Source organism: Sander vitreus, chromosome 21, assembly GCF_031162955.1.
Source record: "Sander vitreus isolate 19-12246 chromosome 21, sanVit1, whole genome shotgun sequence".
Lineage (NCBI taxonomy): Eukaryota > Metazoa > Chordata > Actinopteri > Perciformes > Percidae > Sander > Sander vitreus.
The window spans coordinates 28,457,332-28,473,181 of NC_135875.1; the positions used below are offsets into that span (position 1 = coordinate 28,457,332).

General features: G+C 38.4%; 1 protein-coding gene across 3 annotated transcripts in view; it reads left to right on the top strand.

The window, feature by feature from the left end:
• The window catches only part of LOC144536574 (RNA binding protein fox-1 homolog 3-like), a 790,727-nt gene extending 783,184 nt beyond the window's left edge, over positions 1-7,543 (top strand). For all 3 annotated transcript variants that reach the window (XM_078279785.1, XM_078279787.1, XM_078279786.1), the window contains 2 exons: positions 1,991-2,069; positions 6,256-7,543. In XM_078279785.1, the coding sequence (XP_078135911.1) occupies positions 1,991-2,069; positions 6,256-6,300 (124 nt within the window). In that variant the 3' untranslated portion in view covers positions 6,301-7,543. The remainder of the gene's footprint in view (positions 1-1,990; positions 2,070-6,255) is intronic.
• The last annotated feature ends 8,307 nt before the right edge of the window (positions 7,544-15,850 follow it).

Sequence of the window (15,850 nt, forward strand, 5' to 3'; positions counted from 1 at the left end):
CTGTTGAGCGGCATCTAGAGCATGCCTTCTGGCTACCCGGAGGCAAAATCCAGACTGAATAAACTGCAGTTCTTCCTTGCCTCCAACTAAGTCACTCTGCAGGCACATACCGATTTTGCAGCTGTGGACTGCAGCTATTTCGATCAATAGAGCACGCACTGAGGAATTTATTGCTTTAATTGACTAGATTTACAGTCAACCATGATTGAACATCCACATACAATGTGGCAAATTTCTCTTTTAATTAGTAGCCTATTGTTGTCAAATCAAAGTTCAGTAGTGTCTGACTGCAGCCCTCCACAGTCTGTTCTGGTGCAGGCTCCACTGTTAGGACAGGAAATGTACTCAGAAAATACAAAATCAAATTTTGTAAACTCTTAAATGTGGTTTGGTTGTTGATTTAAATTTAAATAGACTAACTTATCAACATTGTAAAGTGTGAACAACTAATTCCATTAATGCAGCATTTATTTTGCAGATCCTGTCTACACTATACGCAATGTGTAGGCTATTCTAGGCCTATTTTTAACACATGTCATAAAGCTGTCTAATGCTTCTTGCATTAGACAGCTGCGGACAGCATGCATTGTCCCCGCGAACCGTCTGGTTTGATTGCGGTCAGAGCGGCTCAAATAAGGGACTTCTTCTCTCCTGTAGCCAATCATTGTAAGGAAGTCTATGTGTCCACGATCAGACCCTCCGCGCACAGTCACCCAGGCCGCATTGGCGTCATATCGGCGTCTGTTCCGCGCTGAACGCAAGAAGCATGAAACAGCTTATTCAGACGAAATATATTTTTGTCAAAATACAAGAAACTTTGTGTAGCAACATTCTTAGAAAAATATGAAGTTTGCTTGTTGAGGTAAATTGTCCCACTCCTATATAGGCTATACATATATACATTTTTATTTTCTATTCATATTTTTAATCACCATATAGTTGCACCTTCATGGGTGAGGTAATACGATACACAATAATCCTCATGTTATAATCAAAGTGAATTAAACATGTCTCATAAAAAAGGGAAATATAAGTCCTTAGTCAAGATATAAAAGCACAGCAAAGCATATTACTGTATGACACAGTACCACAGTCATGCCTATTATCAATATTTTACCCAAATTTATAGTAACGTTAACATTTTAACTTGAAGACCGTCAGCCAACTTAAACTAAAAACTGTAAACATCAGCATGAACACAGAAGACAGTGGGAGAATAGTGAAAAAAGGACATAGAAGAATGACCAGGCTGTGGTTTTGAAGTCACATTTAGTCAAGTAGTGTCGCCTAGCCGAGCTTTCCTCCAGAAACTTCCACATATCGGGGCTGCAGTCGAAAAAGTCAAAAAGATTACCTCCTTTAGTCCTAACCACTTTTCCTTAACCTCGATGGTAAACGTCATAATAATAATAATAATAATAATAATAATAATAATAATAATAATAATAATAATAATGAATACTTTATTAATCCTGCAACGGAAATTACAGTTTTCACTCTGTTATTATTATACACATTACACACAGGCCTGAATTACACACACATGCTCAGTACCTCTACATACACTAATGGAGAGATGTCAGAGTGAGGGAGCTGCCCATAGAAAGGCACCCCGAGCAGTTGGGGGTTCAGTGCCTTGCTCAAGAGCACCTTGGCAGTGTTCTAACAGTGGAGCCTGCACCGGAAGTGACTCCACAGTGAAGGTCTGCAGCTGGACCCATTTTGAGTTTCTAACTCTTGTACAAATATGAGTTAACATTTATATAAATCCTAGTCAAATGTTCTGCCCAATTCCCTGGAGAGATACTAACATGCTTGATAATGCAGACCCGCAATGTGTCAATATATTCATGGTGGATTGTGTTTGGATACATTTGTCTGTCTAATAATAATAATTATTATTATTATTATTATTATTATTATTATTATTATTATTATTTATAAGTATTGTCATAGTAAACAATGTTTCTGCCTGTTTTCTCCTCTATAGTTATGGCAGAGTCTATGCAACAGCAGACCCATATCACCATGCGATTGGTCCTGCAGCCACATACAGTGTGGGCACTATGGTGAGTCTGTTCCCTGTTTCTTAGCTTCTGACTCTCTGCATATTGTGCCAGGATGCATGTGGTATCATGACGAACTAGGGCTGGTGCAGCATCCTCACACTGTTGTATATAATAACACATTGTATGACACCTGGACATATGTTTAACTTCACAGAAGACCCATTTCGCACTAGAAAATTGCTATTACTATTTATATGAACTACTAAACTGAACTTCGAAGAAAATGCATAACTCAAATCAAATAATTTCCTGACATGCTTTATTAATAATCTAGGAATATGTTCAACATAAGGGTCTATTTTTATTCTTTGACTTAGTTGTGTTCCTATAAGTTGTTTCCCTCTAAGAGACCCATTGTTTAATATTTGCCATTTCAGTAAATGAAAAAGGGACATTGCCTTATTCTTAAAGTCCCAATGAAATCCAATCGAGACTGAAAATTCCTCCCCACAATAAAGTGCCTTTAAATTTTGCAAGGGGAGATAGTTGAATGGTTAATGTTTGTTTTTAGCTAGCTTTGCAGCTAACATCAAAGATGAAAAAAGTATTTCCAAAGAAAGAAATGGAGCCCCCTAATGGGGTTGGGAGAGAAACTGAAAGTACAGTTTGTTTTCTTTCGTGGGTGTGGGTAGGGACTTCCTCCAAAGATTAACGACCATCAACTAAATGCTTCAACGTGCCGTGGGAGATTAAAGTAGGAGAGAAAGATAGGCCACAAAAAGTAGAAGAAGGAGAGGGAGAATTAATGTTCTTGGTAATAAACTGGCTGCAGTCAGAGCTGCTGCCTGGTGTAGCATCTTGGAAAGATGAGATGAGGGTTGATGCCGAGTGCAGACATGCTTGTGATGATGAAAATCATAAGCCCTACCAACTCCCCCCTTGTTTCCCCCAAACATCCCCCTTTCTCTAGTGCAGCTGCTAGCTAAAAGCCTTCATTAATTACGACATTCTTTCCTCTTCATTTACTTAATTAAAACAGTGGCCTCTGTTTTCCTCCTTATTACTCTACACTTTCTTCTCTTTTGTCTTCAAATTACTCCTCCTTTTTCCCTATTCTGCCATATCCAAACCCCCAACTACTAAACCTTATTCCTCATTCTCAATAAAAAAAAACTACAACACTCAATCTTAAACTCATGCCTCACATTCGGAACTGTAGCCCCAAACAAAACCTAATAAGATCATTGTCACGGTGCAGGACAGGGATTGGACCTAAATACAGATAGATGAGAATGCAGCAGGATGAATTCAGTGGATTATTTTGAAAAGCGTACAATGGCAGAAGTTCCGGCAGGCAGGTAACAGGTAGAAGGCAGGTAACAAGCAGAGACATGACAAACTGACAGAGAACAAAGAAAGGGGATGGTCTAAGTACAGCAGGATCTAAGATGGAATGGTAAGCAGCTGGATGATTGGGTGATGCAAGTGAGGAGGTGGGAGAGGGAGGTCAGGCAGAGCAGATGAGTTAAGTAGAAGCAGGTGTGTAGATGGGTCTTGCAGTCAGGTGATAGTGAAAGGAGGGAAATGTGTTTCATTAGTGGTTCAACATGTCCTCATTCACTTCACTGAAGTGACGTACTTCAGAACCAACGATGGTCACCTTAGAGGCGGATATCACCCACAATGCATTGCAGTTATGCATTTGGTGCAAGAGAATCCATGATTAGGTGGCAGTAATGTACAACCAGTAAAACTCCCGTTGCTGACCACTAAAGAAGATGAATAAATTGAATAAAACGTTTCAGCTTTTTAGCAGATAGTTTCTTAAGAAAATAGCTTGATATTTTACTGAAAAATTTCATATAACTAGGTAAATCAATTCATATTAATGAACTTTCAATGAATTGTAAATTAATCACACTTTTTAATCTGTACTTAATGTACTGTAAAAGGGATATTTTCAAGTATTAATGCTGAAGTAGTATTTGAGACTCAATGTACAGTAGCCTACATGCAAATAACTTTAGTCGTGTCAAGAGAACCATCTGGATGGACTTTGAAACTGAACTTGCCATTCAAAATACTTTTTTTTTGGGCTGTTACTCAGAACGTAAGTGTGTGGCTCTTTAAAGAGCCTTTTATTTGTGATTCAGTATCAGGTTTAACTTCCAAAGCCATACACGGTGCGGCTCTGCCTCTTCAGAGTGTACAACACATTCATGGCGGTCACCGTCTTCCTCTTTGCATGCTCGGTGTTAGGTTACGGTATCACAGATCACATTATCCAGGAACACCTTCGTATCAGAGCGGAGATGTGCTTTACTCCGCCTCGGTGAGCCGATTTGTAAAAACGAGTAATAATAATAAAAATACAAAAAATACATATTTGTATAGCACCTTTTATACAAGAAACACAGCACAAAGTGCTTTACAATAAGGAAATTGCATGAGACACAATGAACATAAAAACAGGGATAGAATGCCATAATTAATGGAAATTAAGATGTTAAATAAAACATACTTGAAGCAGTAGCACCAAGCACACAACTGGTGATTGATCCATTATAGTTCAGGCTGAAAATGAACAAGGGAAGGATTCCAACACAGTCTGCAGCTAAAGACACAGAGTAGACTAGCTGCACTTTGAGACACCATGCCAGAGAAACAACAGATAGGACTTAATGGTGCGTACACTTACAACTCGTAAGCCTTGTGGTGCATTTAAAATTATTGTTAAATAACCTTTTGCCATCTAGTGGTTGTTTTTGTCGTTTAACAGCAAATTGCTATTAAAATAAGATATTGTTACCATTTAACTTTGACAACATGGGTCGTATTGACAAGCCGTTCTTTAATGCCACTGTTCTTTTTCTTAAAGTATCGGTTCAGGCACTGTTTAGGCACCGTTTTAAAAGTATTATTTTAGCACCGGTATCGGAAAAAACCCAAACGATACTCAACCCTAGTCAGGGCCAGAGCAGGAAAACCCAAGGCTGAATGCCTGGGAGCAAAGCAGACCAGTGGAGCTTTTTAGCATTATCTCTGCATCGATCTCCAGCATTAGTTTCTTACTGTCCTATCATAAGTCTGACAATGTTATATGAATGCAATGCTATATCAGTGTGGTACTCTTTTAACCATACTAGTTGCCATTAAGTGAGAATTTTTATAAACATTGGGCGTGATTTTTCTTTGTCATTGAACGTAATCTGAGGTTTGAATAATTGTCCAATATTGACGTTCTTGTCTGCCAATAAGACTGATCTAAACAGAGCCTCAGTACCTTGAACATGGACAGTGATACAAATACAAATGTTGTCTCTATTCAACTGTGCAGAAGGAATTAGAATTAGGAAACCATCTTGTTTTTGTCAGGAATAAAAATAAAATTACTTTGCTTTTATTTCATTATCTTGTTGATCTACTGTATACACAGTAAGCCAGCTTTGTTTAAATATTTTAATGTTAAAAGCAGTTGTGTATGTTATTATTAATAGGTTTTGGATTCTCTAGAGAGCTTGTTATATGGCAAATGTATACTTTTTTGAAATGGAACAATGATTCTTAAAACTGCCAGTGACAGACACATTACAAGCTAAATTAGCTTTTTAGACCCCAGCTTCTTGCAGAAAAAAAAATACTGGGAAAAACAGTACTCTTCAACAAACATTAGTAGTTATTGCAAGGCATTTCTGCAAAAGTTTCAGCTTTTGGCCACTGTGATAATGTTACCAAGTAGCAGTTTTGGGGTAGTGAAGGTTTCCTCCAAACATTATCACAGTGGCCAAAAGCTGAAACTTTTGCAGAAATGCCTTGCAATAACCACTAATGTTTGTTGAAGAGTACTGTTTTTCCCAGTATTTTTTTTTCCTGCAAGAAGCTGGGGTCTAAAAAGCTAATTTAGCTTGTAATGTGTCTGTCACTGGCAGTTTTAAGAATCATTCAGTGTCTTACTCGTGGTCATGTCGTATGATAGGCTAAAGAGATTTCTTCACTGCTTGGTTTAATGTTAACAAGTTTCAAAAAGAAAACCTGTCTAACTTATAAATTCAGGTACATGCAACAATCACATTCTTTCACTTCACAAATTTCCATACTACCTAGTGCACAAAATCCTTCTCAATTAAACAAGAGACAAGTGGAAATGGGAGGAATGTTTCTTTGGAGGAAAGAGAGAAGTCAATTTTTTTTTACAAAAGTTCTACAATGAATACTGATCGGAGCTTTTTCATCTTTGATGTTGCAGGCTAGCCTTTACAGAGGAGGTTGCAGTCGCTTCACTCCCTACTAGAAAAGAGGGAGACACACCCCCTTTCCTTCCCCGCAAAACAGACCAAAAAAATCAGCAACAAATGAAATGACTAAATAACCTTCTTCAGCCTCTTCATGGAAAACTAAAAACAAAACGCTTCCAGGTGGCAAAGTGACCCTGAAATGCAAGAATCACTCTTAAGTTGCTTTACCATTTACATAGTGTACACATTGTCATTTATTAATGTAATGTACTTATTTTGGAAAAGAACATTTGTTACTCTGTGTTGACTTAAATGTATTTGCATTGATATGTCTGTAGTGGAAAAAAGACAACTATAGTCAATGTTGACAAAGTGGGGAAATATTTTTAGTCTCCCTCTTTCTCACTCTTTTTTTCTCTAAGTTGTTTGTCTGCAACTCAGATCCTTGGGGGTGGCGCTAGTTTTAATACCATCTAATTTCCCTACCTTTATTGTTTCAATTAGTCATTTCCTACATATGGTACATTAACAGCACTGAGTTAACAGCAATTCTAGTTTAAGCAACACATTTCAGATTGGATTTATTAGGTAAATGATACAACTAGTCCACCCCCTTAGAGAACTGACCCATTCAAAGTGAGCCAATAACTGGAGCTGAGTTTCAGACTGATTTAATAGGACTCAGAGCTGTTAAGCCCAAAAGGTTAAACCAAAGAATTTCTAATAAGGGAAGAAGTTCCACTCTCTCGTTACTTCCAGCTTCTGAACTGGTTGCAGTTCCACTCTTGATCCATATTGACAGGCGTTCACAGGCCAGTGCAGAATGAATGGGACTCTATGGAGCTATACCGCTCAAAATCCACTTTTCTCAGGATATCATTTTTTGTCTAGTAATTTGAATGTTGCATTCGAAAGGGGAGGCTAAGAAAACGCACACTACTGGGTGTTAGATTTTTTTAAGGTGGCTTTTTTGTTCTAAAAAGCCTTTTAAAATGTCAATGACATCATACACACATACGGCCAAAGATACTGCTTTACGGCAAGCTCTGAGTCACTTCCTTTGTTCTCTCGAAGCATCGACAACACAGCTGACAGGTTAGACTCTCCCTGTTAATACTACACAGCTGACAGGTTAGACTCTCCCTGTTAATACAATACAGCTGACAGGTTAGACTCTCTCTGTTAATACAACACAGCTGACAGGTTAGACTCTCTCTGTTAATACTACACGGCTGACAGTTTAGACTCTCCCTGTTAATACAACACAGCTGACAGGTTAGACTCTCTCTGTTAATACTACACAGCTGACAGGTTAGACTCTCCCTGTTAATACAATACAGCTGACAGGTTAGACTATCTCTGTTAATACTACACAGCTGACAGGTTAGACTTTCTCTGTTAATACTACACAGCTGACAGGTTAGACTCTCTCTGTTAATACAACACAGCTGACAGGTTAGACTCTCCCTGTTAATACTACACAGCTGACAGGTTAGACTCTCTCTGTTAATACTACACAGCTGACAGGTTAGACTTTCTCTGTTAATACTACACAGCTGACAGGTTAGGCTCTCTCTGTTAATACAACACAGCTGACAGGTTAGACTCTCCCTGTTAATACTACACAGCTGACAGGTTAGACTCTCCCTGTTAATACAACACAGCTGACAGGTTAGACTCTCCCTGTTAATACACGTGCTCGAAAGAGGTTTGCTAATGTTTTAAAGACCACGCCAACATATTCACTCTGACATTCTGGTTCTGCTTTGGATGCCGTCAGGCGGGATCTCTGGTCGTAATCAGTCCTTCACTGACCAATCAGCATTCATTAGCAGAATGCTAGCGTGTTATGGGCAACAACGACTCAACCTGTAAGAAATCAAAAGGACACAAGTACTCGTTCATTCAACTTTTGACCTATAATCCATGTTGAACTTGCAAAAACTACAATCAAATCTGAGATTTGTCAACAGCAATCAGGCGAAAGAGACAAATTTAGCCGTCTAGCTTCATAGGGTCCCATTCATTTTCAGCACTGGACTGCGATCACCCCCAGTGGAATTCTGGTGGAACTGCAACCAAATTTGGTACAATGGGGCTGAATAGGGAGTGGAACGGCTTTCCGTACACCGGCTTTGGTTCAACTGCAACAAAATTGCTACCAGGAAGTGAATGCATTATGAAACCCAGAAGGTGAGAGGAAGAGTGTGATGTATTACTGAATCTGAATGCAGGAGGAAGTGATGTATAGCAGAGTGTGAGGCAAGAGCTATGACAGCCATTGCAAAATAGGCAGCAGTGTGTTAAAGCCCATTGATTGTTGGCATAGTGCCAGAGGCAGGAGGTATCCCATTACTGCTGAATGCTTTTAAAGGAGAAAACTACATTATTCCCACACGTTTTTCACTGTTTCATGTCTCGTCACGTCCTGCACATACTAAGCAATAATCCCACATTTGCTCTATACATATGGAGGAATACTAACAAATATTTTTAACTTTGAGTTAGTTTATTTAATGATGATCAAATAAATATGTATTTTTGTTAGTTATGTGGGTTGACTTGCAACAACCTGTACACCTGTGTCCTTATCATCCTAACTTTTCTGTCTCTGGCTTTTTAGCTGTTTCACCACTGTCTTCACTTGACCATTATTAAATGTGTCTGTCTGACATTTGGTACTGAGCAGGTAGTGGTTTAATCTGGGGATTTGTGCAGGAAACTGTTGTCGACAGGGGTTGAGGAGAGCAGCTGAGACTCAACTGTATAGTAAATGGTCCTTACAACCAAAATAAGAGCTAAAAAGGCACAGAGCTCCATGGAGCAGTGTGATGTGATAATTCTCTATGATTTCGACACCATGGTTGATCCTTTTACAACACACAGAGTAATTTGATTCAGTGTTGACATCATTCAATCAAATTGACCTTAGGCAGACAGTGAAATGGTGCATTCTCTGCTGAGATGATCAAACTGAATGGGACTGCTCCCTACTATACAATTTGATTATCTCAATAGAGGTTTTCATTGGTCTGCCTCCTAACCAATAACAAATCATGAGTTGAGGAGCCCCCGAGTTGAGTATCGTGTTGTCAGTTGAAACATGGTACTTTTTTTCCAGCATTATAACGACAGGCTACAAAGTTTTGTAAACCTAGTCATGTCGGAAAATATACATACCTGTCAATCTATTATAATTAAAAATAGAGGTGCACCTCCTTTCTATTGTGCCTTGTTTGCTCACCCTCATTTCAGCACACTGCAGCTCCTGAGCTGAATGCTAGCTAAACCTCTCTTGAACCTGACTGGGCACCGCTTCTTCTACTACTGTCTGGTATGATCAGCTGAGCACATTATCAGTAAAGAAGCATGTTAAACAATTGCCCTCATCACAGATATTCAAAGCAAAAGATTTAACTCAGGAAATTTTGATTCAGATAATGTTTTACCAATATTAGGGCTGTCAAACGATAACATTTTCTTAATCGCGATTAATCGTTGAATTTCTATAGTTAATGTTTTATCACATGATTAAAATTCTATTATTTTGCATTTCAGAACAGTTATTAAGTCCATATTAACAATGGAAAGCAATTCTTACCAGAGGATCTTGATTGAGAATCAAATGAATGCAAAGAAAATGACTTTATGAACTTGAATGTAAGATTTGTATTTGTTTATTATATATTTAATCTAGTCACACATTTGAATCTAGAGTCAATATTAGGGTTGGGTATTGTTTGGTTTGGATACCGGTGCTAAAGTGGTACTTTTAAAACGGTACCGGTGCCTTAACGGTGCCTGAACCGATACTTTTTAAGTTAAAAAAAAGAAGGGTACTAAACAGTAGGCGACATTAAAGAACGGCTTGTTTATTGCTAAGGCCATATCTCAAAATTAAATGATTTAATAATAATGTAATCACTATAACAATAACTTATTTCACTAGTAAATAACTGTTGAATGACAAAAACAACCACCAGATGGGAAAAGGGCATTTAACAACAACTTTGAATGTACCATGAGGCTGTAAATTACCAGTTTCATTGAACGCACCGTCTGTGTTTTTTCCGACAACGGCAGCTGCAGATTGTTACATCCCGGTGTTGAATCCTCTACAGTAAAACACAGTCACACTTTACACCGTTTAGTGTTAGCTGTCAGCATTTAACCCTGTTTAATCCAGCTACTAGCTAGTGGTAGGCTAACGTTAGCTGCTGTTGAGTATAGTGTTAAGTAGCTAGCGGTAGGCTAACGTTAGCTGCTGTTGAGTATAGTGTTAACTAGCGTCACGTGCAGCGGTGTTTCTGTTTCCTGTAACGTCTGTTTCAGAGCATCAGAGAGAAGAGCAGACATATCAGCGGCACCAGAATGAGGCACCGAAATCCGCGTTGCTATTCCTGCAGCAGCAGGATGTGTTACGAGGAAGTACGGCAAAATAGTAGCCTGTTAGGCACGACGCAAAGCCGAGTGAAGTGAAAATAATTAATAAATGGCGGCATGTGATTAATATGATTAAAAAAAATTAACGCATTATGCTCGGCCCTTAATCGCATCATGATTAACGTGTTAATGCGTGTTGCTGATTGGCTGGAATTATGTTTTGTGGCTCTTGCACACCTTTCTGTTTGTTTTGCATTTACACAGCCAGAGCTGTGTAGGAACACCGGATTTGTTTTCAGCGCACACAGAAAATAGAGAGCTTGTGACCGTGACGAGATATTCGCTGAATTTCACAAAAAGTGTGTTAGATTAACATCGCTCACTATACCTTTAAACAGATACATTAAGCCACTACTGAAAACCCTATATTGGCCACTCTGTGTCATTCACCTTTAACGTGATGAAAACAGTTTCCTGTCTGCCTCTTCATTGTCGGCTGTCCAAAAGGCAAATATTTTATAAAATATTTTCTACAAGCAACCTCAATCCAATCTTATCGTGTAAGTTATCAGGCTTCTAAATAAACATCTAAGTTTTTTTTAAATATAAATGAGTAACACTTAGATTTCTTGTTTATTGTTAGCATTGAACAATCTACTGCAGGAGTTTTACTGGAAAAAATGTGGTGTTTTGATATAGATTGACTGAAATGAAAACCCAGGGAGGAAACCTTTTTGTAGCATAGTATCAATTCCTCCCTGTCCCCAGGCATATGTCAGGAGATAGAAAACAATTTGTGATTTTCACCTACAAAAATGGCCTCAGACCATCTTATTGGATGTCAGGTAAAAAAGGTAAAAGTATAATATCCTCAATGCAAACACAAGATCTCTCACTCGCTTCAGTTTAATTTGTTTTCAGTGGGATGAGTTGTCACCCAAAGCTCTAATTCAAGACCAATAAAAAAAGAAGCACCAAAAGGAGCAGTGAAGCTGAAGTTGTAGTTCTTTTGTATCAGCTGCAGTCTGGAATAGTTTCCTCTCATTCTCCGCTGGGAAATTGACTCTCAAGGTGATCCCCTACCCAAGTATAGTGTGTTTTAATGAGGTTGTTAGACTAGTGTGGAGAGGCAGCTTGATAAGTCTGCTCAACCAAACCTCCACAAACATTAAAACCCTAGATAACTGTTATGTAACTGGTAGGTAAGAGTTTTACAACCTTGGATTTGGGGTCAGTTGATACACAGGATGGGTAGCAAAAGATTCATAAAGTTTCTAAGCCAGATGAAGATATAAGTTTTTTTATTGGATGGATGCATTTCATTTTTTCAATATAATCTTGGAAATAGAATTTGCCGCTAAAAGTCACATGACACGAGGACAAATGTCTAATGACAGGGATTTTAGGAATTAAAACATGAGGTCACAGTCGAGGAAAGGTTGAGAAACCCAGTTTTGGAAGTTCTCCAGAAGGCAATTTGAAAAGAATAAAAAAGAAATAACGAGCTTGACACACTGCAAAAGCTCAGCTCTCAATCAACTAAACTTCAATAGATGTTTAGCATTTTCTGCGAAATGGAATAATGGAAATTATCTCATGTTGCAAGTCACAGTTTGCATGTTTTAAACTTATTAAAACAGGCCCCAGAGCTGTCTATTACAAAACTGAGTTGGCGTGAAATAACTTTAAATGTCTATAAAATGGGAGAATACCAATCAAAACATTGCTCTGTAGCAAGATACCACAGTGTAGCTTTACAAATAACATCTACACCATTACTTTATCAGGTTATCATTAGTTAGCTAGCTGTCGATGTAACGTGTAAGTCACATGTAAGTTATCTTTGTTGTAGTTCTTTTCCATTACTCACCAAAAATGTCCCTCTAGCTTACTTCATAGCATTAAAGGGGTGGTTCAGAATTTTGGACATAGGACCTCATTACCAAGTTAGCCAGTGTGTTATTTATCAATGGAGACCGTTTTCAACACTTTTCATCCAGTACTTCCAGTTGCAGAGTTTGCTGGTGCTAGGCTAGCACAAGTCAACAGTATCTGCTAGCCTGCCATTAAAAACAGTCTTACCCACTCCACAGTACACCTTAGGCAAATAAATTATAACACCAGACTATCGATGTAAATGTCTGTGTTGATAGAATAATGTTAGGAATAAAACTACCCTTACATCTCAATGATTGCATTACATTTTGAGGGACGAGTTTCTCAGCAGCGGTGGAATTTTACTTTACTCTGGTTAGTAGTACTGCGCCGAAAAGTAAACAGAGAAGAGCACCACAGTCAGGACACCTAGTAGTAGCCTAGTACAGTGGTACTGAAGCATTGGATTGGAAACTAAGCACTAGGCAACATGGTGATTCAGTGTGCATTTAGAAATTGTAAAAATAAACCAAACAGATGGGCACCACAAAGTTTCCACAAATGTCCATTGGGAGATCCAGAAAGGAACCAACTGTGGCTTCTTGCTGCTGGCTTGGACATCAACGTGGAGACTCTACTCAAGTGGCGAATGTGTAGTGATCATTTTAGACCAGACGACTTTGAAAAACCCCGCAATCTGAAGGACCACAAGTCACTCACAATGAATGGTTCCATCCGTCTTTCCAGATGCACCAACAGCTACTGATGAACAGGTAATAACTTTTGGTAGGCTACTCTAGCTAATGAAGCTAGCCCCTTTCATAACGTTAGCCTAGCTGCTACTGATAGATTGAGACTGACAACGTTAGTGGAGATAACGTTACAGTTCAATGAATTGTGGAGAGTGACAATGTTAGCTAACGGTATAGCTACACTCTTGGTAGATACCTGGCTGGGCTAACCGCTAACTTTAGGTAATTGCTGACAGAAAGGTAATGTAAGCTTGGACAGTTTACATGCAAATTGCAGCGGCAGGTAAATAAACTTGTGTGATTGTCATGGAAACCGGCTTTCTCAGTAGCCTAGGTAATATCACTCTGCCGCTGCTGTAGCCTATGCTACTACAGGGAACAAACTATTGCAATGCGATGCAAGGGTAGTTTTATTTCTAACATTCTATCAACACAGACATTTACATCGATAGTCTGGCGTTATAATTTATTTTCCTAAGGTGTACTGTGGAGTGGGTAAGACTGTTTTTAATGGCAGGCTAGCAGATACTGTTGACTTGCGCTAGCCTAGCACCAGCAAACTCTGCAACTGGAAGGACTGGATGAAAAGTGTTGAAATGGTCTCCATTGATAAATAACACACTGGCTAACTTGGAAATGAGGTCATATGTCCAAAATTCTGAACCACCCCTTTAAGATACAGTATAACATTCAGAAGAGTGTAAATAAATAAATATCTGTCTACACTTCAGGAATTTACTGTGTTGTTACAGCAAGCATACATGTCAGTCAGGCAATCAGTTTCCCAATTTATTATTAGTTATTGGACTTTATAACAAAACTTGTAAGTTAATCTTTAATTTAAGGCTGATATCAGCCAGATATATTTGGAAATTAATGGTCTAGCCTCAACATGCACAAACTCACATGCTTAGGAGTAACTTCTTTGGTAGTAAAAAAACCTATATAAAGAGGTACAATACTGTGGTACAATATAGGTTAAACAATCTGGTAACTGCTACAAATCAAATGTTTAGAATCCATCACTAATTTCAGTCGTTATTATAGTAAAATTATTTTAGGAATTATGCATTTAATCATCTCATAACCCCTGCAACACTCCTTAATACACCCAAGCATTCAGTTACCCACCAATCTCTCTTCCTCTCACCCAGTCACACACACACGCACACACACACACACACACACACACACACACACACACACACACACACACACACACACACACACACACACACACACACAGATTCTCCCACCAGTAAATAGCATCTGTGCCTGCAGTGTCTGATGGGATCGTAAAGAGGGGAGTCAGTAGCACAGGAAGAAAGGGGAGTGTGAAGAGAAGCAGCAACCGAGGCAATTTACCCCACAGATTAGAGATAAGAGAGTTCAGTCAATAAGCACTGATCTCATTTGATGATATACCAGAATGACTAGACTCACACACACACACACACACACACACACACACACACACACACTAGCTGGTCCAATGCTGTCTTTTCTCTCGTTCTCTTGCTGTTTTTAACAAGGATAAGGCCATTGTTACAGTAAATATGGATTGGACAAATCTCCCATTCCCTGTCTCAGCACACATCTTTTTTTTTCTATATACAGACAAAATGTGGCATCTAACATTGTCTGCAGCCTCTTAAGACAAGTCCCTGCACTTTGTACAACTTTGCCACTCGTTTTCCCTCATTGTTCAGTCCGGCTACTGCACATTACAGTCCTTGCTACTAGTAATGTCCAAATGAAGCTTCATTAAGCATTAGTTGTATTTGTTAACCCAACTAGATGGGGCTCTTGGTTTAAAGAAAAATGCTCAAGGAATGGCAAATCAGTGGGCTTTCAAACCTTTGTTGAACAGAGAGTGCCATCTATTTGGCTCAGAAAATAAAATAAAATGCTTCACAAAGCTTGATTTGGACATCACTACTACTTACGTATGATGCACATTCCTAAATTAATGTCAGAGGAATGGAAGGTTATTAGGGGTCCAACAGTTCAATTTTGTCATAGGCCCTGGGAGCAGGTTAATAGCCATGGATTTATTGACAGAAAAATATAAAATGTCAATACTGCCCTGTAAGGTCTGTGACAACATGGATAATTTAAATAATTCAAATGTTGGTGGCAAAATGGTTGCTTAATACTTGACCTAGTTAAAAGCTTGTGCAGATGTGCACTCTTATACACAGAACCTGCTTGTGTATTCTATAGAGTAGAATGTACCTTCAGTGGTGATGGGATATCAACTGCTTTTCATAACCATCAATGTAAAAAAAAATTGTTTTTTTCATTCATTTCTCTTCCGTACACTTTACAGTTTTAAAATGAATGTTTGTCTTAAGGTTGTGAAAGTCATTTTACCAGCATTTGTGTATCATAAAAAGAGATTTAATAGCATATTATTTGTTAGTCTATTATTGAAAGTCATATTAACATTAGGTTCTCATAGGCTACTACAGAATAAGAAAATATACATCAAAAGAGAAAAAAAGATTTAGACAGTGACAACATTTTCTATGATGAGAAAAGGCTTTAACTCTGGTTTTGTTTGGATCAAATTTGATGTATTTCTATGTTTCTGTGT